At 36.7% G+C, this 25,242-nt stretch overlaps 1 protein-coding gene across 5 annotated transcripts; it reads right to left on the bottom strand.

Annotated features, from left to right (window-relative positions):
* Nucleotides 1-18,722: 18,722 nt before the first annotated feature.
* LOC107826889 (glycerophosphodiester phosphodiesterase GDPD6-like) lies at nucleotides 18,723-24,572 on the bottom strand. Of its 5 annotated transcripts, none has more exons than XM_016653931.2 (8): nucleotides 24,187-24,572; nucleotides 22,421-22,599; nucleotides 21,601-21,784; nucleotides 21,303-21,377; nucleotides 20,689-20,798; nucleotides 20,301-20,519; nucleotides 19,688-19,843; nucleotides 18,723-19,202 (listed from the first exon to the last, which is right to left on the bottom strand). In XM_016653931.2, exons 1-8 carry the CDS (start codon nucleotides 24,197-24,199, stop codon nucleotides 18,960-18,962), a joined length of 1,179 nt encoding a protein of 392 aa, XP_016509417.1. In that variant the 5' UTR covers nucleotides 24,200-24,572; the 3' UTR covers nucleotides 18,723-18,959. The 5 variants fall into 5 exon arrangements, with proteins under 5 accessions (XP_016509417.1, XP_016509415.1, XP_016509419.1 ...); XM_016653929.2 differs by having other exon boundaries at nucleotides 20,271-20,519; XM_016653933.2 differs by having other exon boundaries at nucleotides 20,271-20,519; nucleotides 22,421-22,554; nucleotides 24,187-24,348.
* Nucleotides 24,573-25,242: the final 670 nt, after the last annotated feature.

Genomic DNA, 25,242 nt, shown 5'->3' on the forward strand with positions numbered 1-25,242 from the left:
TTATCTGCCTTTCTTTCATTGTTGAAATCCCTCATTCTTCAACAGATAAAATCTATTTGATATTGATTTTTGAGAAGTTATAAACGTTCTCATTTGTGTTATAACCCGAAGAGTGCTGGAATTCTGCACTACCTGTACTGATTAGAATAGTCTCATAATAAGTGCCGGTTTTATATGATTCACCCGGGTAGTATAATCCATTAATCAAATATCTCTGGAATATCTTCCATGGTTCATCTTTTCGCTGAATCTCATAGTTTTCTAGGAGAAAATTATTTCTTTCTTCGGTAATTTTTCGTAAGACTTAATATCATCGTTGTCTTCTTCTCTAGCGATTGAAACAAATGTATTACTTTGCTTTTTGGAAGCCAAATATGCCTGTAGATGACCATATAATGGATCATCTTCTGGAATATCATCCAGATGTATAGACGGACCTGATAAAGAATCTCCATTATGAAAAATCTTTGAGTTTATTAAACTCCTTTTTCTTGCTTGTATCACTGGAGAATTTGATGAGGATTCGTATGACGATCCTTGAGAATATGATCTACTAGGGGAAGATCTTCCCCTACATCTGCCTCTGGTGGCCCACGAAAGGTCCATTCTGCACAAATAACAAGTCAATTTAGAAGTAATAATCCAACATATCATCCCTAATAATTTTAGTATAGGTATGAATTCCTAACAATTTCATCATGATTATGATTTTCAATCAGGTTATCAACGATATCTTCAATTATCAAATTAATTATGAGACTTTGTAGATCTCGATTTAATCTAACCACTTTCAGGATAGTAATTAACAATTCTTCCTCTAAAAAAGTTGTATAGAAATTCATAATTAATCAAGGTATTCTCGGGATAAGAAATCCGGAAGGGAATTATCAATTACTTTTTTGTATTGAATTTCAAAATCAAAAGGCGCCAGTTGAGCTTTCCATCTAGCAAATATTAATTTAGATGCATCATGTTTGATATCTTTGTCAAACGTATATTTAACAGATTGAGCATACGTTTTTATTAAAAACTTTTGATTATATAAATCGTCTTGAAATTTTAAAACACATTTAACAATAGTCAACATTTCATGAGCCACAGTAGCATATTTCTTCTGGGCTTCGGTCCATTTACTAGAGTGAAATCTTATCAGGTATTCACTCTTATTGTTGGGATTCACTTGTTTTAAAATCCCACCGTAGCCAATGTTGGACGCATCAGTCTCAATAATTTTTTGCCATGTAGGATTAGCAAGAGTTAAGCAAGGTAAAGACTTAACACGCTGTTTAATATTTTTGACTAACGTAGTATGTTGGTCAGTCCAAGGCTTCTTATGATCCCTTTTTAGACTGTCGTATAGAGGGGCTAGATCACGAGATAAACTTTTGTAGAAAGGAGATATATAATTCAAACTTCCCAAAAATCTTTGTAATTGAGTCCTGTCAGTAATAACATCAGGAAATTTTGAGGCAAAATCAATCGATCTTTGTATCGGGGTAATTTTTCCTTGGCAAATATTATGACCTAAAAATCGAACATTTGTTTGGAATAGACTCATTTTTGGTTTAAAAATTACTAAACCGTTTTGTATTACATTTTTCTTAAAAATATCAAGATGCTTAATATACATCTCTAATGTTTTAGAAAATACTAATATGTCGTCAATATAAACGATGATAAAATCTAGATAAGGGTTAAAAATATCATTCATAATTTTCTGAAATTCAGAAGGGGCATTTTTTAAACAAAATGGCATGATATTCCATTCATATTGCCCAAATGGAACATTAAAAGCAGTTCTATAAGTATGCTCCTTAAAAATTTGAATTTGCCAATATCCAGATTTTAAATCGAATTTTGAAAATATATTGGCGTCATATAATCTAGATAGCAAGTCTCTTTTATTGGGGATAGGATATCTAATCCATTTTAGATGTTTATTCAATGGTTTATAATTTATAACTAATCTAGGAATACCATATTCCTTTTCTGCAGCATTATTAACATAAAAGGCAGAACATGACCAAGGAGATTTTGAGAGTTTTATCAAACCCTTTTGTAACAAGCTGTCAATCTCGTTTTTGCAGAATTCGACCAATTCAGCATTCATCTGGCAAGGTCTAGACTTAGTAGGGATATCATCTTCGGAGAAGTTTTCTTCATAAGGAAGAGTTACAATATGCCTTTTTCGATTCCAAAAGGCACCAGGGTGATCGGCGCAGACATCGGGTATACATTGCATCTTCTCTACCCTTAACTAGAGCCATACCTATATTTTCAACACCTTCGTCTACGGCTGTAGCATTAATAACGAAAGCCTTTTCTTCAACAGATAAATAATTATCCCACCAGCCACGAAGTTGGCCAGTAAAGCCTGCAATAATCATTTTGCAAATAGTTCTATCCGTATTTTTAACACTTTTGCAGATAGTCGAATACATAAGCATTCTATGTACGAGAATGGTTAATTGTCTATCAGTTAAACCATTAAGATTCCATTCACAAATTTCGGAACCGCTATAAGACATATTAGTCTGATTCCAATCGCGTTCCTCAATCAATACATCTTGAGGAGTAGGACGGGGATAATTATAAGTTTGCATCCTTGGTTTGTCAGCATACCTACTATTGGGTTTAACTATACCTTTGAGTTTATTAAACTCTGACCATGTCTCAGTTTTATAATCAGAAACGGTCTCAATTCTATCAGCAAATTTTTTAGATAAATCAATTTGTCTAACATTCAAACCAGAAAGTTTTTTATCGAGGAGTTGTGCTAAGTCATCAAGAGATTTAAATTTAAAATCCTGAATCTCAGGAGGTCTTTGAATATGAGTAAGAACATTTACACCAGGATCAGGGTAGGGGGGCGGTAGTCCGCACGGCTATCCAGATCTAGCTGTTTCAGTACCTTTGAAGGTTGGCGGTAGTCCGCGCGACCAGTAAAGATTCGAAATATACGGGAATTTTATTATAATTTAATGACTGTATGGAAGGATCTATCCTTTTACCCAAGCAAGGGGCCTGTCTAGGTCCTATACATACTCTTATTGAGCCCATGTGTCTAGCAGTTCTAACTGTGAAAGGGATAGCCCTTTTGACAACTTCAGCGGGCTTTAATGTCACAGCTGGCTAGACGTAGCCACTAAGGCAAAGTCAATAAGAGTAGTACCAGAGTTGACTGTACCACAATCTTGGAACCAAGCCAAGAAACTATATTAAAATTTCTTTATATTTTGAAAGAGTCGTGTGGATTCTTCATGGTTAATATGCAAGAGAAATTAGTTTTTCAACATAGATATGAATCTGTTTAGCCGGACATAGTCACGGTTGGGGAGAGAAACTAAGTATAAAAAATACTATATAATAAAATGTTTATGGTTCATTGATATAAAAAATATATTATATAATACTATATTTTGAACTAGATTATTCACAAATATGAAGTAATATAACAAACTTTTTCTTAGGTAATTAATCAAAATTTTATTTACCGAGGAAAACATTATGTGAAAACAATTCAAGAAAACCCCCATAGTTGGACATACCCCATCTTAGTGGTGGCAAAATGGTTACAAGAAAACAGTTAGTCATCCATATTATCCATCAAAAAATTGGTTGGATAATAAATTTTTTAAAAATGAGTCAAATATGGATTAGAACTATATTATCAACTTAGAAAATGGATAACCAATGAATAACTAATGGGTTTAACTTTTATATTTATAAAGTTTCAAATTGTGGGTCCACAAGTTTGGAAGACTAGAATTCTCCCAAAAGTGATCATATTTAAGAAGCCATCAATAATATGGATATCCATATTTATCCGCCGGTTAACCCAACTTTTATCCGTGTTAAATATGGGTCTGGCTGGATAATTTATCCGTTATTGCATTACCCGTTTTCGACCCGCTCAAATCCAACCCTCCCCTGTTTGCCACCCCTACCCCAGCTTTAGCACAACTAGCTCCTACAAACTCCTGTTACTCTTGTTTAAATTCTTATCAACATTACCAATCTAATCTATGTATAATAGTTCACTAAATTTGTGAAATTCATAAGGACCAAATCGCACTTTACCAATAATGGAGGGGCTACAAGTGAACAGAGAAATAACCCAGCAAAAAAGGACCAAAGGTTAGAATCTGATCCAAATAAGAGGTATTTGTCAAAAAATTTAGAGGTGTCATTAGAATTTGAGGTCTTGAAGTTTTAGAAAGATATAAGAGCTTCTCTCTCTAAAATTTACTTCCTTTGCCCAGTCATAAACTTCATTGTTCTTTTTTAACACAATAGCACTCTACCCTAACAAATATTAACTGCCTAAACTAAATAACCTCCAACAATGAATGGTCTTGCTCATAAAATAGATATAGAACACACCATTACATAGCCACCTGATATAGGTTCCATGCAAATAGATGATGCTAGCCCAATTCCAAAACAACCAACTTTTCTACAAACTCTTCTAGCAAACAAATACCTATCACCAACGCTTAGTAATCAACAATCTTCAATTACTACAACTGACCTCTCTGATGAAATCATTCAAAACAATATAGATGAGGACACTTTTATTCCAATTACTTCCAATGATAAATTACGTTTGTATGAACCTTGGAAATATTTAGTAATAATAAAAATCTTTAGAAGGAGGATTGCACATCACATACTAAGGAACAAGCTCCTAGCTTTATGGAAGCCAACTAAAGATCTTCCTATCATTGATCTAGGATTTGATTTTTTCTTTATCAAATTTCAAAAAGAAGAGAATATGATTAAGGCTATAAATGGAGGACCATGGGTTATAATAAACCATTTTCTATCAGTCCGAAAATGGGAGCCCAAATTCATAACATCGTCTACACAACTTACTTATTCAGCCATTTGGGTACGCCTTCCTGAACTCCCGACTGAATTTTATGATTTGGAAATACTACAAAGGGTTGGCTCTAAATTAGGACAATTGTTAAAGGTGGACACATGCATTTCAACAACTACAAGGGGAAGGTTAGCATGTATTTGCATCAAAGTACCCTTAGAAAAGACACTGAAAACTCATATACAGATAAGACATCATAGGCAAACACTGCTATATGAGGGACTTAATCTACTCTGCATAAGCTGTGGAAGATTTGATCATCCAAAAGGAAACAGCTCCTTCATTACACCTTTATCACTGGAATAAACTACAAAAAACACAGCTGCAGCATCCTCTACGATGCCAAACATTGACCAAACACAAGAAAGGGAATGAAAAACAGTCAACTTTACAAGGAAGCCAATTACACATTCAAGAGCACTACCACCACCACAAGCAAGGCGGCTACAGTGGCGGCACAACCTCTAGAGCAACCTACCACAGGTAAGTCTTCAAACCCTACTAGGCCACATTTGGGTCAGCTAACCTTGACTAACACACACGCCCTTACAAGGCCCAATAAAGAAATCCTTAACAAATTTGACCCACTAGTTGACTTGGGACAAACTACAGTTGAGGATGATCAAATGTGTACAAGCCCAAAAAAACTTGGCCCAAGTAGGGAATACATATCTCCTCCAAAAGAGCAACCAATGTTGCAGCCCTTTCTTGCCCAATCAATACACGGTATAGCCTCACAGCACTTTTTACCCAATGAAAAAATAAATAACCCTACAACTGACCTTATTAACTCACCATCTCAATCATTACCTTACTTAATAACCAGCACATGCTTCCTAATATACCACAGATACCTCAGCCTTCTTTTACACCTAGCAGCCCAATCATATACCAACGCCTATCCTTAAGTGACAAATCCTTAATTACCTTACACGATTCAGCCACCTCCACATTACAGCTAAATAATTATCATGGAAAATTGCATGCTACAATACCTTACGCTATCAAATATCATAGGTCTCCTCAAGTACCATTCAAACAACATGATTACAATTCATGTGAAAATCTGTCTAACAATTCTAAAAATTCTAATAGTATGTTGTTTCCTCCAACTCATGCATCCATTGAATACTTAAAAAGCAAAGACCACCTTAGTTCTCAACTAATACCGGAACTATTACTGCCTTCAAAAATCAATACCACTGCCCAAAATACTACTGCAGATTTATAATATGCAGAGACCAACTTTTCCAGCCAACCATCAAAATACATACCTAAGGGAGAATATCCACAACAACAACCAGTTCTTCCACCTCCCAAGGCTAACCATGCAGGGGCCACCACTGCCACACATTGCAACTCCATTGATCTACACATCTCAACAGATGACAATGGATCAACCACTCCAATCGTGGTTGGAGATGGGCCTGCAAGGTTATGCCCTGATTTTCACTGTGGAGTTGAACAATCAGGAGGTTGCCTACTAGTCCAAAACCCCACTCACTTGGCAAAAATAGTAACGGAGAGAATGAGACTAGGCATGGAGGCATACACTTATAATCAATGGTACACAACACATACTCCTCTCATGCTAGAGCATCAACCATCCACTTCAACTCCATACTAGTGGTCGTATCCCATGAGTCAAATGAGTCCACATCTGAATCCATCAATAAACCTCATGCCTTTTCACCCTCCTCATCACATGGGGCAGGTGTATGCTCCTTGGTTCTAACCACTCAACTCTTTCAATCCACTGTCCCCCTACTCGAGTCCACTCAGAAAACCTAACACCACAAGAAAGCCCACCACAGATACCACCACCATCTCCAAATGCACTAGACATCAAAACAGGGCAAGAACTAGCAGAGATGTTAACAGAGATGAGGGAGACAAAGACAAAATTCTTGTGGCTAAAGGGAATCCAGTTTTACAACCTAAAAGAACAGTACGAAAAAAGTTCATCCTCGAATGTCCACTAGAGTTAATAACATGCAGCCTAAATTTTCGTCTAACAACAAATCGTGAAGTAGGAAAATATGCCATGGTTATAATTCTAACACTTCATCAGAATCCTTAGTGAGTGGAACAGACAACAATTTCTGTTGTCAATCCGATGACTCCAACTTCACTAAGTCCAGTCAACAATCCTAATTCTTATATAAATTTCATAGTCTAGAACTATAGGGGATCACACAATCTTGAGTTTAGAAGACACTTTAGGTCACTATTGGATAATCATAGGTCGGCTCTAGCTATTTTGCTGGAAACACACATGCAAGACCATACAAGGCTTCGTGAAGATTTTCAGTTTACACATATGTCTCAGGTGTCTGCTAATGGTCTCATAGGTGGTCTAGTAGTGCTGTGGAATGAGGATCGTATCAATGTGCAGGAGATGAGGATTTCTGAACAAGAAATACACTGCCTTGTCCAGGTATGTACCAATAAACCTAAATGGATTCTATCTTCAATTTATGCTAGCAACTATTACAACTTATGCAATATACTTTGGAATAGTTTAAAAAATTTGCATGATACTGTTAATATGCCTTGGTTGATAGGGGGCTTTAATGAAGTGTTAGAGGCGAGAGAAAATTTGAGGGCCTTCCTATTAACAACAATAGAGCTGATAATTTTGGTAGTTGCCTTAATTGTTGTAATTTAATTGACCTAGGATTTCAGGGAAGTCGTTTTACATGGACTAACAAGCGTAGACATGGTAATACAATTTTAAAATGACTTGATCGTTTTTTAGCTAACTATGACTGGCTAAATTTATATCCAGAAGCAACAGTGAAACATTTACCACGTACTTATTCTGATCACTGCCCGCTCCTAATAACATTAGAACCAAATACTATATTAAATTATAAAATATTTAGATTTAAAACTATGTGGGCATCACACCCACAGTTTCAACAAATAGTTCATGACGTATGGACTGATAATCACTCTCTAATTCAAGCTACAAAATTTTTTCAAGCAATAGCAACCCAATGGAATAAGCATAATTTTGGTAATATTTTTGGTCGAAAAAGGAAAATATTAGCCAGGCTATCAGGAATACAATCCCCCATACATTACCATACAAGCATATTCCTCCAAAATTTGGAAACTCAACTGACTTTGGATTATAATATTATATTACGTTTAGAAGAAGAGTTCTGGAAATTAAAATCACGCATATCTTGGCTAAATGATGGTGATGCCAACACCAATTTTTTCCATATTTCAACCATCCATAGGCGCATGAAGAATAGAATTAATGTTTTAAAGAATTCGGTGGGTAATTGGACTTGTGACCAAAATGAGTTGCAACATCAAATTCTTGAATATTATAAGAATTTATTTACTACTGATCAATTATACTCTCTTAAAATACATACGGACTCCAATTCATATCAACTACCTAATGATGATTTTCAAGGACTAGAGGAGCCTCTTAATGATAGGGAAATCACAAGTGCTCTATATAGCTTTAAACCATATAAGGGGGCCTGACGGATTACATCCATTCTTTTACCAAAGGTATTGGCATGATGTAGGTGAAAAGGTGAATCATTTTTGTCACAAAATCTTTAATAATAAGGTCATTCCACATGATTTTAATAGGACTTACATATGTCTTATTCCAAAAATAAAAATGCTACCACTATTCAGCAATATCGTCCCATAAGTTTGTGCAATACAATCTATAAAGTTATTACTAAGATTATTGTTAATAGACTTAAGCCAACTATTGACAAAATAATAGGATCTACACAAACTAGGGCTGTGCACGGATCGGATTAGATCGGATTTAGCATATTTTGGATTCTGGAAAAGGCAATCCAAATCCGGTCCGGAAAATATTGGATCGGATCGAATTTTAAACTTTGGATCGGATAATTTTTCGGATTGTCGGATCGAATTGTCACTCAATTAAGTCATACTCACTATTCAACCTGGGCTCTACCCACGCCCCACACTCCTTTCACTTCTTTCTCGATGAGGATGTCCTGCCAATTGGAGTAGCGTTGCACACAACCATAGCAGAGATGTATCTGAAAGAATACCAACATCCCATTGCGGTTTAGATAATTTACATTGTTGTTAGTTAAATGTTTCAATCACTACTCATACATTCTGTGCATTACAACGATTAACAATTAAATTTGAAATAATGACCGTCTGTTCAGGTAGTTCATTTGCCATGGTAACTCTTGCACTCTCTAAAGTTTCTCTCATGCAACAAGGCATCAAGCAGGCTGCTAAGTGTGCAGAAAATTTATAGTTCAAGTCATGATCTTAGGATTCACTACTTTGTTTCTTCCAATAATCCAGTAACCTTTGAATTTTAGTATTCCTTTCCCTTTTATTTGGTATTATTTGTATCCAAGTATTCTGGCTATTGCACCGGTTTAATGAAATAATATTGTTTAGATCCAAAAAAAAAAAATCAGCATTCAGTGGATTGGATAAGAGCGGAAGTATTCACCTAGATGGTGCAAGCGCTAGAAACATTTGCAAATATCATAATGACTTTGAGACTCTTCAGTCTTCACTGAAGAGAGGCGAAAATATGTGAGAGAGAAATACATCGATATAACCTAAGTGAGTGAGGGGCTGTCTGAAAAATAAATAAGCCTAACCCTAAAATTTTAGTGTAGTATTTATATAGGTCTATATAATTTCGGATTTTGGATCGGATCGAATTAAAATCATACCAATCCGAATCCAATCCGAAAAAATTCAAAATCCGAAATAGAGTGGATTGGATCGGATTTCGGATATCCGATCCAAATGCACAACCCTAACACAAACTAGTTTTCAACAAGGCAAACGTGCTTTGGATAATGCTATAATAGTACAGGAAACTTTAAACTACTTTGCAAAAATGGAAGGCAAGTCTTCCTCAATGCTACTAAAGCTAGATTTAGAAAAAGCATTTGATAGATTGGAATGGTTTTTTATAAGAAAGTCACTCCTTTATTTTAACATTCCGACATCTCCGATAACTTTAATCATGTTCTGCATTACAACAACATCCATTTATATCTTAATCAATGGATCAAGGACTCAATACTTCACACCATCTAGAAGTATTCATCAAGGTGATCCTCTATCACCATATTTATTTATAATGTGCATGGAAATGTTCTCACGTGGCATTTCAATATCAGTTGACTATCTACAATTGCAGTCGATTTGTATATCAAAATCAGGACCAACCTTGTCACATCTTTTATTTGCAGACGACATAATCTTATTTTTCAAAATTAGTACTAAAAGTTGTCATGCTATAATTGATGTACTAAATCACTTCACATACCATTCAGGACAAAAAATTAATTTTGAAAAATCAAAGGTTTATTTTTCCAAAAATTGTTTTGATTATGATCGAAAATTTGTCCTGGACTCTTTTCACATCAAGGAAGGGTCATCATTTGGAAAATATTTAGGGTTTTCCATGTTCCAATCAAGACCTAAAAAAGCCGACTTCCAATTTTCTGTTGGATAAAAGCAAGACTTGCAGGATGGAAAATAAATTTCCTAACACTGGCAGGACGAACTACTCTTATAAAATTGACACTGAATAACTCACCCAATCATATTATGCAATATATTCACATTCCAATAAGCATCATTAATAAAATGGAACAATACCAGCGTAATTTTCTATGAGGAACTACTTCAACAAAAAGAAAATGCACCTCATTAAATGGAAAGATATTACAACTCCAAAAGAAGTGGGGGGCTTTGGAATTCAAAAACTTCGTCAAAAGAATTCTGCATTACTTGCAAGTCTAGCTGGAGAGTATTTCAATCACCACAAACAATTTGGGCAAAATTACACATTAATAAATACATTCACAAGACCACTACAACAACTCATTCTAAAACTTGGACTAATAGCTTAAGGGGATGGCAACATTGTCAAATGGGAATAAAATGGAGAATAGGGAAGGGTTCGCCCATAAATTTTGGGAGGATCCTTGGATAAAGGCAGGCACAACAATGCATATTGAAGTTGTTGCGTCCATTGAATCTATCAATTTCAAACTTCATGGAACTCATATTTGCTTGTTCTTTCTCCTTGGATCGTTAAAGAATCTTGTCGCTCTGATACCAATTGTTAGCGGAAACGTAAAAGAAAGAACACAAGATTTAACGTGGTTCGGATCAAAATAATCCTACGTCCACCAGAGAACAATTGCCCTTTTAATATTAACAAAGGAAGGGGAGATTTCCCAATTACACTTAAGAGAATTTCTCTCTTTAACTCTCTACTCACTACAATGTATTGTATTATTTTGGGATGATTTCTACAAGTGAAGGAGTGCATCTATTTATAGAGGTAAAGACCTCCTCTTGATGTCATTGGTGACATCAAACTACCTCCTCTTGATGTCATGGGTGACATCAAAGGAGGAAGCTTCCTCCTAGCATCCACACCAACTCTTTCCACCAACTCTTCCAATTGGCATGCCATTGTTGACTAAACATAAACCAACATTTTCAGCATGCCATTGTTGACTAAACATAAACCAACATTTTCAATCTCCACCTTGGTTTGCATTTCGAGCGTGTGAACAACTCTGGCCAAAACTTCTAAGCTTACTGGGCAACCCCGTTGTAAGAAACAAGAAGAATCAAACCATTGTTGAACATACCACCTCCACCTAGCAACTGTTCTCTTCGGAGTTGCATCAGTTGATGCACACCCCCGCCAAGTCCTTGCAGTGTGCAAACTTAGCGAGCGGGACTATCTTGGTCAACATGTCTGCAGCATTATCGTCTGTGATAACCTTCACGACCTTGATAGTTCCCTCATCAATAACATCTCGAATAAAATGAAATCTGACATCAATGTGTTTAGTGCGCTCATGAAATCTCTGATTTTTCATTAGATGAATAGCACTCTGACTATCACATCTAAGAGTTGATTCCAGCTGAACCAAACTCAATTTCGCTACTAAACTTTTCAACCAGATAGCTTCCTTTACCGCCTCCGCTGCTGCCATGTATTCTGCTTCTGTCGTAGACAAAGCGACAATCGACTGCAAAGTCGACTTCCAACTGACGACACTGCCAACGAGGGTAAAGATGTATCCAGTTGTGGACATTCTTCTGTCAAGATCTCCTGCATAGTCAGAATCCACATAACCGAGAATTGAAATACCTGTACCACTTTTTCGAAAGGTAAGACCAACACCAGAAGCTCCTTTGAGATATCTCAATATCCACTTGACAGCTTCCCAATGCCTCTTTCCTGGGTTGGACATGTATCTACTTACCACACTTACAAATTGAGCAATATCTGGACGTGTGCATACCATAGCATACATAATACTACCAACTATACTGGCATAAGGAATCTTTGACATATGCTCCACCTCATCCTCAGACTGAGGCATTTGTGACTCTGAAAGTTTAAAATGAGGAGCTAATGGTGTACTTACAGGCTTGCACGTTTGCATATTGAATCTCTCGAGAACCCTTTCAATATACCTCTTCTGAGAAATATGTACAACATCGTCTTCTCTTGAAATCTCCATACCAAGGATTTTCTTTGCAGCTCCTAAATCCTTCATGTCAAATTCCTTACTCAATAGTTTCTTCAAAGCATTTATCTCTGTAATGTTGTTAGCAGCAATAAGCATATCATCAACATACAACAGTAAATAAATCATTGAGTTACCAGACATCTTCTTGTGATACATACAACTATCAAATGCACTCCTTGAGAATTCATGTGTAGTCATGAATGCATCAAACCTCTTGTACCACTGTCTAGGGGATTGCTTCAAACCATACAAAGACTTCTTTAGTTGGCATACGTGATCTTCTTTTCCCTCAGCTAGGAAACCTTCAGGTTGATCCATATAGATTGTCTCTTCTAGATCACCGTGTAAGAAAGCAGTTTTGACATCAAGCTGTTGAAGCTCCAAGTCAAATTGTGCAACCAATGCTAGTAGCACGCGAATTGAGCTATGCTTCACGACCGGAGAGAAAATCTCATTGTAGTCAATTCCCTCCTTTTGGCTGAAACCTTTTGCAACCAATCTCGCCTTGAACCTAGCATCTTCCACTTCAGGAATTCCCTCTTTCTTTCGGTAGACCCACTTGCATCCAACTGTCCTCTTCCCCTTTTGTCTTTTCACTAAGACCCATGTCTGATTCTTGTGAAGAGACTCCATCTCTTCAGTCATGGCTAACCGCCATTGTGCGGCATCCTTGCAAGAAGTTGCTTCAATAGACGAGGAGGGCTCCAGATCTTTAATCTCTTCTTGTGCAGCTACGAACGTATATGCAATCAAGTTTGCTTGATTTATAAGGCGTTCCGGTTCTCGTGTCTGCCTCTTCTCCCTCCCCTTCGCAATTGTGTATGGTTCATTGACAACAAGTTCTTCAAAGCCTATATCTTCTTACTCATCTTTAACCTGAGTCTCTTGATCCTTTTCCTTGGCAAGCTCCACCGGAAGCTCCACCTGCTCGTTGTTCTAGTTTCCTGAAAACTCCACGGAAACTTTACGGGGATCAAGTATAGAGGATTCATCGAAGGTAACATCTCTACTAACTATAATTTGAGTAAAGACAAACACCAAAGTTTGTACCCTTTTACTCCATCCACATACCCTACGAATATGGCCTTCTTAGCCCTTGGTTCAAGCTTTCCTTCATTAACGTGATAATAAGCTGGACACCCAAATACTCGTAAGTATGAATAGTTAGAGGGTTCACCTGACCATACCTCATTCGGAGTCTTAAAGTCAATTGCCGATGCTGGAGATCGATTGACAATATGAGCAGCAGTGTGAACTGCTTCAGCCCAAAATACTTTGGACATTTTGGCTTGTAAGAGCATACAACGAGCCTTTTCAAGAAGAGTTCTGTTCATTCTCTCGGCAACTCCATTCTGCTGTGGGGTATGCCTGACAGTCCTATGTCTTGAGATCCCATGAACCTTGCAGAATTCATTAAACTCTTCATTGCAAAACTCCAAGCCATTGTCTATGCGAAGATACTTGATTTTCCGCTCCATTTGATTTTCAATCAAAATCTTCCACTCTTTAAATGCTTCAAAAGCATCACTTTTTGCCTTCAAAAAAATACACCCAAACCTTTCGTGAGAAATCATCAATAAAAATGAGAAGATACCTCTTTCCGCCCTTCGATGGAAGTTTAGAAGGACCCCATAAATCTGAATGGATGTAGTCTAGCACTCCTCTTGTCTTGTGTTTGCCAGTGCTGAAGCTGACCTTCTTCTGCTTCCCTAGAACGCAGTGCTCACAGAAGTCAAGCGTGTTGATCTTCTCACCTTCCAAAAGTTTACGATTGCTCAACATCTCCAGTCCACGTGCGCTCATATGACCTAGTCTCATGTGCCATAGTCTTGCCTTGTCATCATTAGATAACTGCACTGTAGATGCATTTGCAGAGCCAACAATGGTGCTTCCGGCCAATGTGTAAAGGCCGTTCTCCAGCTTGCCTTTCAGCATGACTAAAGAACCTTTAGTCACCTTCATAGTTCCTGCTTCGCTCATGTACCTGTAGCCTTGTTCATCCAGAGTACCCAAGGAGATCAAATTCTTCTTCAGATCAGGAACATGACAGACTTGTGTAATAGTCCTCACGATTCCATCATGGCAGCGAACCCGAACTGAGCCAATGCCAACTATTGCACAAGTTGCATTATTGCCCATTACTACGGTTCCTCCACTTTTCTCGTAGCTGTTAAACCAGTCTTTTCGGAACGTCATATGCAGAGTACAAGCAGAGTCTAACACCCATTTGTTTTCATAACTACTGTTATTATTACACGATGTTGTTAGTACATAATCATTATCAAAATTATGTACCTGTTCAACTGTAGATGCACTCGCCTTTTCCTTGGACTTTGACATTGGGCAATCTCGTTCAAAGTGCCCCTTCTTGCCACAACCCCAACACTCTGTATTCTTCTTGTTCACACGAGACTTTGATCTGTGCTTTGATTTGCTCTTTCCCTGTTGGCTAGTCCGGCCTCTTACAAAGAGGCCACTTGCCTGGTCATCTCTATCTCCTTCAATGTGCCTCCGCACATCACTAGAGTTAAGTGCCTGCCGCACTTGCTCAAGCTTGATAGGCTCATTGCTATACATCATTGAATTCTCAATATCACGATATCCTGAAGTCAATGAAAATAGCAAAGCACATGCAAGCGTCTCCTCCTCCCTTTTAATTCCTGCAATCTGTAAGTCCATGACAAGTTTATTAAACGCATCTAAATGATCTTGTAACGAAGTACCTGACCCCATCTTAAATGTGTGAAGACGCCGTTGTAACAACATTCTTGTTGTCACTGATCGGTCTTGGTATAGCCCTTCTAGCTTTTCCCACAACTGTTTGGCCGTCTCTTCGGTACCCGTACTCACTTCACAAAGCACGTTAGGTGCAAGGGATAGTTGGATTGCACTCAATGCATCCCCTTCAATCTTCTCCTTGTCGGGGGCTGATATATCCGTAGGATACTTTCCGTCAATAGCATGGATTGAACCTTCCCTCCGCAGTAACGCCATCATCTGGATCTTCCAGATATTGAAGTTGTTGCGTCCATTGAATCTATCAATTTCAAACTTCATGGAACTCATATTTGCTTGTTCTTCCTCCTTGGATCGTTAAAGAATCCTGTCGCTCTGATACCAATTGTTAGCGGAAACGTAAAAGAAAGAACACAAGATTTAACGTGGTTCGGATCAAAATAATCCTACGTCCACCAGAGAACAATTGCCCTTTTAATATTAACAAAGGAAGGGGAGATTTCCCAATTACACTTAAGAGAATTTCTCTCTTTAACTCTCTACTCACTACAATGTATTGTATTATTTTGGGATGATTTCTACAAGTGAAGGAGTGCATCTATTTATAGAGGTAAAGACCTCCTCTTGATGTCATTGGTGACATCAAACTACCTCCTCTTGATGTCATGGGTGACATCAAAGGAGGAAGCTTCCTCCTAGCATCCACACCAACTCTTTCCACCAACTCTTCCAATTGGCATGCCATTGTTGACTAAACATAAACCAACATTTTCAGCATGCCATTGTTGACTAAACATAAACCAACATTTTCAATAACAATGTAGACCATATCTATAGGGGCTTAACACCAATGAGTAACTTTACAGTTCATTCCATGTACACTGCTTTGGAAAAAAATCTAGAACAAACCATGAATAATTCTATAAAATTCACTTGGATATGGCAGTTACCTATACAACCAAAAATAAAAACCTTTATTTGGCTACTCTACCACAATAGACTGCCAACATGCGATTTTCTTAAGAAACTCAATATAATATCGGATGGCACTTGCCCATATTTCCAACAGGAAGATGAAACTATCAAACACCTCTTTCTTAATTGTCAAAATGCAAAAAGATACTGGCAGGAATTAGGACTCCTGCGATATGTTAGTGCACTAATGCACTTGCAAAACACAGAACACTGGCTACATGGGTTGATGAGTTTACAAGGGATTGAAGTTACCATATAATATGAATCCACATACTTACTTACCGTTAAGTCTTTGGAATATTTGGATGACACAAAATCGAAATATCTATAAGTCAACTCGTGAAAGTGTTAGTATAAAACATACAACACAACAAACAGCTGATTTTTCATATTTAACAACTTCTTCTCATAAAAAGAAAATGAAAATTATAACTCACCTCAAGTGGAGTCCTCCAAAGCACAATACTTATAAGTTAAACACAGATGGGGCACACTCATCCACAACAGATGGCATTGGAGGCTTAATTAAGAATTCCTAAAGGGAATGGATATTAGGCTTCTCAGGAAATGTTGCAAGGAACACCTCCCTCTTTGCAGAATGGCATGCGCTGATACATGGCCTTAAATTGGCATTTGAGCATGGTTTAGTTCCACTTGAGGTGGATGCAAGGGAGGTTATCACAATGTTAAAATCTGATAATATTACGTATGCTAATATGATAAATGATTGCAGGTACCTCCAACTGAAGCTGGGTGATCCACTAGTGCAACATGCGTACAGAGAACAAAATAGAGTAGCGGATCAATTAGCAAAGGCAGACCATAATTTTGGAATCAACTATGTGCCAAGCGTTTTTGAGGCAATCCTAGTTTTTGTTAAAATAGTTTTTGAAGAAGACATGCAAGGTATAGCAACTCCAAGATCACTTCAAGGGAATGCTGTTCAGGGTGCCAACTGTGCTCGCCATCAACCACCATCAAATGTGCAATGCTGTTATGATGATAGTTCCACTAGGAATACCATAAACAACTCAAATACTAATAGTAGTTTAATAGCTTGTAATAACTTTGTCAAGAGATGGAGAATTGTCCCAACTTGTATATGGTGGTCAGTATGGGAAGAGAGAAATCAAAGATGCTTTGAAGAAAAATTCAACAACATCCAGAGGATAAAGATGAAATGTGTAGCTCTTTTTTATTTTTGGTGTAAAGGAAAGCTTTTGGAGGATCATGAATCCATCTTAGATGTCTTAGATTTAGTTTAAGAAGATCTTGGGTGAACAATGTCCTTTTTTTGTTTATTTTGTATGGACACTCACAGTGTAACTATGAGTGACTTCACAATTTCAGTGAAGTCTTTATATTAATATACAAATTTTTACCTTCTCAAAAAAATAGTTTAATACTTTGTAATATGGTGCTACCTATGTGTTAGCCCCTTGACAAGGTTCCTCGGCATGTGTGGGTTGTGACAAGGATTTTCATGATGGCCTTGGCACACAACCTGAAAAATGGGGCAACATCATGACGGGCAGCTCGGCATGACGGACTATGCGGGGTTGACAAACGCACCTTGAATGGAAACAAGACACATTTCACTTGGACGTGCGGGTTGGCATAACGATGGAAAGGCAAAGTCATGTCTAAGCAGGGGCAAAGACATGGAAAGGCAAGGCAAGGCAGTGCAGGACAAGCAATGACAATTGATGCAGACAGATTTGATCAAGTTGGGGGCGACTTGACATAAGCGGGCAGCTGTGGTAATGAGCGGGTGCAGCTAAGTCAGTGGGTAGCAAGCTATGGTCATGGCATTGGGGCGGAGCAATGTCAAAGGGCAAGGCTGGGCGCAATGCCAGCCTTGGGCGTGCAGGAATTGGCCAAATCAAACACATGCAGTGTACATGACAGGGTGGTTGAGCGGTTACAACTGCCCATTTCAAGCATGGCTGATCATGGACACGTTTTTAGATCATGGCTGACTTTGTGACTTAGTGCTACACGTTTTTAGCATGTTTCCTATGTTTGCTCATCAGTTGGGGCTTGTCAACTGATTGTATAATCCTGCCTTATAAATATGTGCATAGGTTGTCCTAAACAAGGCAGAAAACTAGAGTCTTGTGGCAAGTGTTAGCCAATTTCGTCTAAGTGTATTCCTAAGGGTAGGAAATCGTTTTGGGGCAGGGAATTCTTTGTCTTGGCCATAGGGTTGGCTTATTGTGTTCTTGTATTCACATTTTAATACAAGTTGGGGAGAAATTCCTGTAATTTTCGTGTGTGCCTTTACTCACTGTTTTTGCTGCCTAAATCATTCTAAGTTCCAAACATCCCTAAAATAAAATTAAGTGTTGGAAAGGCTGAAGTCAAGGCTGGGCTTGACTGCCGCACGGAGGTGAACCTCGGGCAGAATTTGAGTAACATAAATCACCTCTGTGACACTATGCACCAACCTCCCTGTACGCATGTTTAATTAATGAATGTTATCTTTTGCACCAAAAAAAAAAAGGTATGTGTCTATGTGAGCAGAGTAAATGAAACTGAGAATTCATATAGTCAATGAAAATTTGTTTGGTATTCAGAACTTGATTGAAAAGCAATTTATTTGGGATTCAACCTTGAAATTGAATTTATTTTTCCATCCCACTAAAATAAATATAGTCCTCCGTCTTTGTAATGTAATACGCAACAAGTCGAATTACTTTATCAAATTTCCCAGGGATTCAAATAAATAGCAATGATAAATAAGGAAAGCCAGATGGTATATACATAGACCTATAAATAGCATTGGCTTGATAAGACAATGTTAAATGCAATTGATCTCAGTTGAAGTATTTGAACTTGGAGAGCATCAATTCAATCTTATGCAGAAGTCTAGTTGCTTCTTTTTCTCCAGATGCAAATGGATTGGTCCATTCCTGATAATGGTGAAGGCTGCCTGTGAAATCTGTGAAGAGCCCATCGACGCCTATCTTGTTTATCCAGTAGTCATACTCATTGTATGGATCTTCACTGAAGTTGAAGTGTAAGAATTTGTTCTCATTCCGGAAAGTATATGGATGAACCTGGATTTGTTACTGAAATTCAGAGGACGAACGTGTACGGAATAAAGATGAATTGAAAGACAGGAAAGAGAACAACAACAACAACAACCCAGTGTATTCCCACAAATGAGATATGGGGAGGGTAGAATGTAGACAGCCTTAGCCCTACCCTGGAAGGGCGGAGAACGTTGATTCTAATAGATCCTCAGCTAAAGAAAAGATGAAAAGAAGCACTGATAGTAATAGAAGATAGGAAAGAGAACAAGAAAGACTTATTTTGTGGAACCAACTCAACAATCCAAAGAAAACACATAACATGCATTCCAATTCAAAACACTTTATATAAGATGTATACTTATTTTGTTTCCCTTCATTTAAAAGTAATCTAATCTTAGTTCACAATAAAATCAATAACTGTGGAAAAGAGATCTATGAAAGGAATAATAAAGCACCGATTAACTTCACATGTCAACAATATCCGAGAAAAAAAATGATTGATCACATACCTGTAGATTATGGGCATGTGCTCTTGCGACGAGATCAGAAGGTATTTGCAGATAGTTGCTAGAAACAGGAATTATGTTGTCCTTCCAAGGCCCAATCCCCACCACATATTCCTTGATGAAGTCGAGATAACTGTCTGAAGTAATCTCCCAATATGACTGAAATGTTAAAAAAAAAAAAATATCACTAATTTATTAGTAATAGCAAAATGGTGTGACAAACAGATTTCTCTAGGATTAGGGAATATTTTCAACATGCTACGTCCCCGAAAAGAGAATGCATGTTAGAATGTAGGTTCATTTCTTAATCAGGAGAGAGTCAACTTCTATTCTTTATCAAGGTTATAAAATGTACCTGCTAACCTTTAAACTTTAAAACAAGAATCTTAACATTGCATGCTTTCTACAAATCTTTACCACGTCTACATATAGACTGCAGATGATAGTAGGCACTTTTATCGAAGTCCTACACATTTGGGTTTCCTTTTTGTAAGTGCTTCTAAATTTTGGGTAAAAGCCGCCCCCCCCCCCCCCCAAAAAAAAAATAAATAAATAAATAAAGATAGTCAATATCTTTGTCACATACAGTGCTAACTAGGTGCGGGGGAACGAAAACCTGATTGGTGTCTTGTGTTGGCATATCCACGTCATCAATGAGGAAGATCTTAGGCAGGTCTGTTTGATTTGATATGTAAATTAGTGACGTTGGAGCAAAAGATTGAATGAATGCAGGCTGCTTTAACCATTGCTTCGACATATATGAACCTCTGTATCCATACTTCTTCAGCGTCTCAACAAACTTGTCCTCAAATCTCTTACCGCCTGGCCATTTAACCTGTTGGAACATGCTGTTAGAGTATAAGATAACTGAAAGTAACACATAAGAATTCCAGTTTTAAAATTGAGAATAACATATAAAGGTATCAATTGATTTTCGCGCAAAACATACTTATGCGATAAAAATAAGTTTCCCCTAATTTGTAGTAGAAAGGGAAAGAACTCACCTGTTGGTTGATAAAGACTGGATTTTTTATCTCTGGATATATTCCAACTACTCTATGGGCATCCAATGCAATTGAGATGAACTCATCAAAAGTAATAATAGAAAATTCTCCTGCATGTTTAATTGACAATAAAGATGGTGAAAAATATTGGTGGCAATGGGATGCGTTTTCCTGAAAAAATATAGAATAATAGCAAGTAAGCCGTAACTTAAATAACGAGTTCATTTTAGTTTTTGGCATAGCTCAACGTAGCTTCTTTTAGGCATCACTTCAAATTTCCAGATTTAGGTAGCTGATGAAATACTATCCAGTTTCTTCTCAGCGTTGATTGATTCGGCATGCAGTCAAATAAGAAGACATATATGCACATAGCAGGAACATGCATGTTATTATTGGGAAAGGTCAATCAAAGCAACATTTTGGCTTATGTTACATATTTCAAATAGCATACATTTTCCATATCTTGTTTTCTATGCACTAATCACATATCTTAGTGTAAAGAAGTGCAAACCCATGGTCAGACTATGAAAATATTTTTCTGCATTACATTGTTACCAGCACAACATTTACAGAAAAGGTCACATCATATTTTACAGGAACCTTAGAAAACTAACCATTATATTGCTGATCTCTGAAAGGATATCTTTGCTTTACTCGCAGAAGCTTCAATTCATCAAGGGTGAAATCAACTGCACATTGGTACAAGAAATTACTAACAGACAAAGTAATCATACATATCATATCAGTAAAGAAATAGTATAAAACCTGGAAGTACACACTTATTTACATTTTCTAATACACATGGTTAGATTAAGAAAATGAAGCTGACACAAAATGACAGCAGAAGGACCAAATGTATTATCGACTTGAAAAAAACAGAAGTTAGCATGCGTGATATTGTAACATCTGTACCAAGAAAAAATCCAGTAGTGTTGACCCCTTGAACCTCATAGGTCCTCTTCCGATTAGCAAACTCCTTGTGATTTGTTATATCAGTTGTATCGTCAAGGGTGACATCATGGAAGCATATAAGAGCACCGTCTTTAGATGCTAAAATATCTGTCTCAATGAAATCAGTACCCTCTTCAATAGCTCTCTGCATAATACTAAAGTTTCAGGAGCATATTTTGCAGTTTATCCAGAAAAACAGACTGCTGCAATTTAGCATCATTTATTGCAAGCAGAAAGGTGTTATTACAAAGAGTAAAAAGCATTTCCCCGACAACTGTTGGCAGTATTTACCAATTTCATTATCAACCATGTGGCCTTAAGTGAAGCTTTGTTATTGGAGACTAGATCCGGTTCCCACTTGCTACTTTCAGAAACCGGATTGTTTTAAAAACTATATGACAGTGTTACCAAAGGCAAAAAGCGCAAAAAATCTCTAAGGTATGTTGGGGCTTTAAGAGCATGGACTTTAATGAAGAAAGACGCAAATGGAGAAAAACTACGAATATGTATGTGTAGTTCAATACTAATATCTATAAGCATGAATGCCAAATATATGGACTAAGAAATTGAAGAAAATTTACAATAAAGTAAAATATCAATTATTTAGTGTGGCCTCTTCAGGATTACGCTCATTGGCAAGGAAAAGTATGCCTTAGAGCTTTGATGACAACACTGAAGCGCCCGCTAAGCGAGGCGAAGCGCTCAATGTGTTTTGAACCACACTTCAGGGCTTAAGCGCGCCTTTGATAACACTGCTATATAATGAATCTGTTAGGCATACCATGTATGCTGCTGCAGTTTCTTCGGGAATTTCTCCATTTGAACCTCGGTGCGCAATGTTGTATGCTCGAAATGTTTGTAAAGGCTGTTTATTTCTATCATTTCTTCTGCCAGGAAGTGGGTAGAGAGGTCTCGCTGAGCATCCAACAAAAAGTAGCAGAAAAATATAAGGGACAACACCTGCAAAATACATTGAGAAAGAGGTAATATTCTGTACATACACGCAGACAATTATACTCACCTATGCTTGTCTGTCTACGGTCTTTCACACGCAAACACATGGTGAATATAATGGTGCATGTATGGTTAGAGATCAGTATATACATGAATGCATGTAATTGATATCAGCAATTGATCAACTCTGTTAATCTAATTTTCTTGACAAAAGTTATAACCTCATATCTTTCAATCTTAAACATGGAAAACTTTTGGAAATTAACAAGCTAGATTACTCACACAACAACAGATGTCCCTCCGTATCAAAACTAGGATCATTTAGCAATTATATAAGCAGTCAATTCACATTCTTTAGCAATAAGCAGCACGATAAACGTGTGAAGTATGTACTTTAACAACCAACCATTCGTTCAGCCAAAGAATAACTGAAGAGTATTTGCAGCTCAAGGATATCCAAACATATCATAACAATGCTATGTATTATTAGAGAAGAAAGGCAAAACATCATTTGAGGTCCTATGGTTGGGAAACAAAGGAGACTACAAATTCACCTAACATCACATGATAATAATGGGAAAAAAGAGAGCCTATAAAACTATTCAGATCGAACAGTTTCTACTCTGAATATTAACACCTTTCTGAGGTTTGTGGCACCAAATTGACCTACAAAGTGCTGTACAAACCGAATTCAGTAACCCCTAGTTAGCATGTAAAATTCTAAAGTTACATAAGATTTTTCACCAGTAAAAGATACTAACTGATTTCATAGGTTTAAACTATACTGCATTTATGAGATACGAGCAAGCTTTAACATACTTATCTTCTTGTATCTTGTATCAGTACCACTCCTCCCCATAACAAATATTGTTAATGCTATCACAACAAGTTACTTTAGATATAAAAATAAATGCAAAGACAGCTGCATATAACGCGTTCTTATCCGGGAAAGTTTCAAAAGATTTGGTAATTACCAGATAAAGCACACAGGTAAAGCTCTTGACATACTTTTCAACCTTCCCATTTGCTCAAAATTGGATTATGCAGATATCATCAACTGAATGCAGATTCTCTATGACTTATTGCCACAGTACATTACATAAACCTCCTAATAATTTTAATTTGATTAGTATTCTTCCTAGCTGCAACATATTGGATTTGATCCAATGCAACTGACTTATTGCACTTTGACAACAGTTAAACAGGGATTAATTTATTAATTCAAGATTTGACCCCATAGAGTACTTAAAACCCATAAAGCAACCAACTTTCAATATGAATTCACTTAATGCAGCTGCAATATTCACAAAGGGTGTCCAAGATATACAAAATCTAAGCTGGAAAATACGATTTTTCAAGAACCAAATTACAATCCGGAAAATATTCTACCATATATACACATAAATTAGACCATATGGAAACTAAATCCATTTCTGCTCTATTTAATACAAATACTATATACAATAAATTGTCGGGTCTAACGGAAACAACCTTTGTTGTATATACAACAAATACTAACAAAAAAGAAAATTACAGAGACAGAAAATTTCATATTTTTTTTCAAGAATTGCCAAATGGGTTTGTAATGCTTACTTGGTGAAACCATGGAGATTGTCCCTTAAGAATTTTCCAAAGAATTGCCAACTTGTTTCAGAGATGAGTCCTACACAAGATTGAAGTTTTATCGACGTATTTTACAGATTCGTTGCCATGGATTAACCAGTAATTCCAAAGAATATTCTTAAAATTGGATTTCCAAATCCCAGACGTATTAAGGTTACATAAATGCTTCACTTAAAAAATGACAGTTTAATGAGAAAGAAATAAGATTTAGATCTACGGTTAATATTATTCCTCAAGATGACCGACATGTCAGTGTAAAGGAGATCACATTTAATTGGATGGGTTGGCAACTGACAATGGGAATCGTGAACAAAGCGACGACTTATCTGATTTGAGCTGATGATAAGTCCAATAATGATTGGTATGAACCATATTGTATCGTTTTAAAATACTCCAATCAATTCCAACCTTAATAGCTTGATTGGATGGTTGTTACCTATCGTGTATATTGTTATTTTAAATGCAATGTTTGTTTTGATTGTTATTTAAATTTTATTGATTGTATCGTTAAATCCGTCTGTTACGTAATGATGAAATGTGTCACTTTATATAACGACCGATTTGGTGTGATTACGTCGTTTCCTTATCTTTTTCTCTCAATCTCACCCTTCATTATTATTAAATAATTTTATTTTATCACTTACCCTACCTTTCTATATACCGTGTCATATTTTTTTTATAATATAGCAAGTTTATTCATCATATTACTGGTACGTGATACCATAAAACGACGGCAAAACGACACAATCCATCCAAATATTATATTTATTAAACGATACAATATAATACAATACGATACGATATATTATGAAACGATACGTAACAACCATCCAAACAAGCTGTAAGTTTCTTAACAAAAAAAATTACGTATTAATCTTTTTGCTTTTCATTTTATGTGACCAGTTTGATTGGACTTAATTTTTTTTTTAAATATGTGTGTCTAAAATGAGTTACGAATATTTGTATGGTTATGAAAAATCTCCCTAAAGATAAAATAATAAGTTTAAAATTAAATAATTTTAAATA

The sequence above is a fragment of the Nicotiana tabacum genome, chromosome 8 (assembly GCF_000715075.1).
Source record: "Nicotiana tabacum cultivar K326 chromosome 8, ASM71507v2, whole genome shotgun sequence".
NCBI lineage: Eukaryota > Viridiplantae > Streptophyta > Magnoliopsida > Solanales > Solanaceae > Nicotiana > Nicotiana tabacum.

Bases quoted from the DNA above. Each gene is read 5' to 3' on its own strand.
- LOC107826889 (XM_016653928.2), bottom strand. From the start codon at position 22,745: ATGTATATACTGATCTCTAACCATACATGCACCATTATATTCACCATG. The intron at 21,785-22,420 runs GTATGCCTAACA...AGTATTATGCAG, and splicing joins AAACTGCAGCAGCATACATG to AGAGCTATTGAAGAGGGTAC. The intron at 19,844-20,270 runs GTATGTGACAAA...TTAACATTTCAG, and splicing joins CCCCGCACCTAGTTAGCACT to TCATATTGGGAGATTACTTC.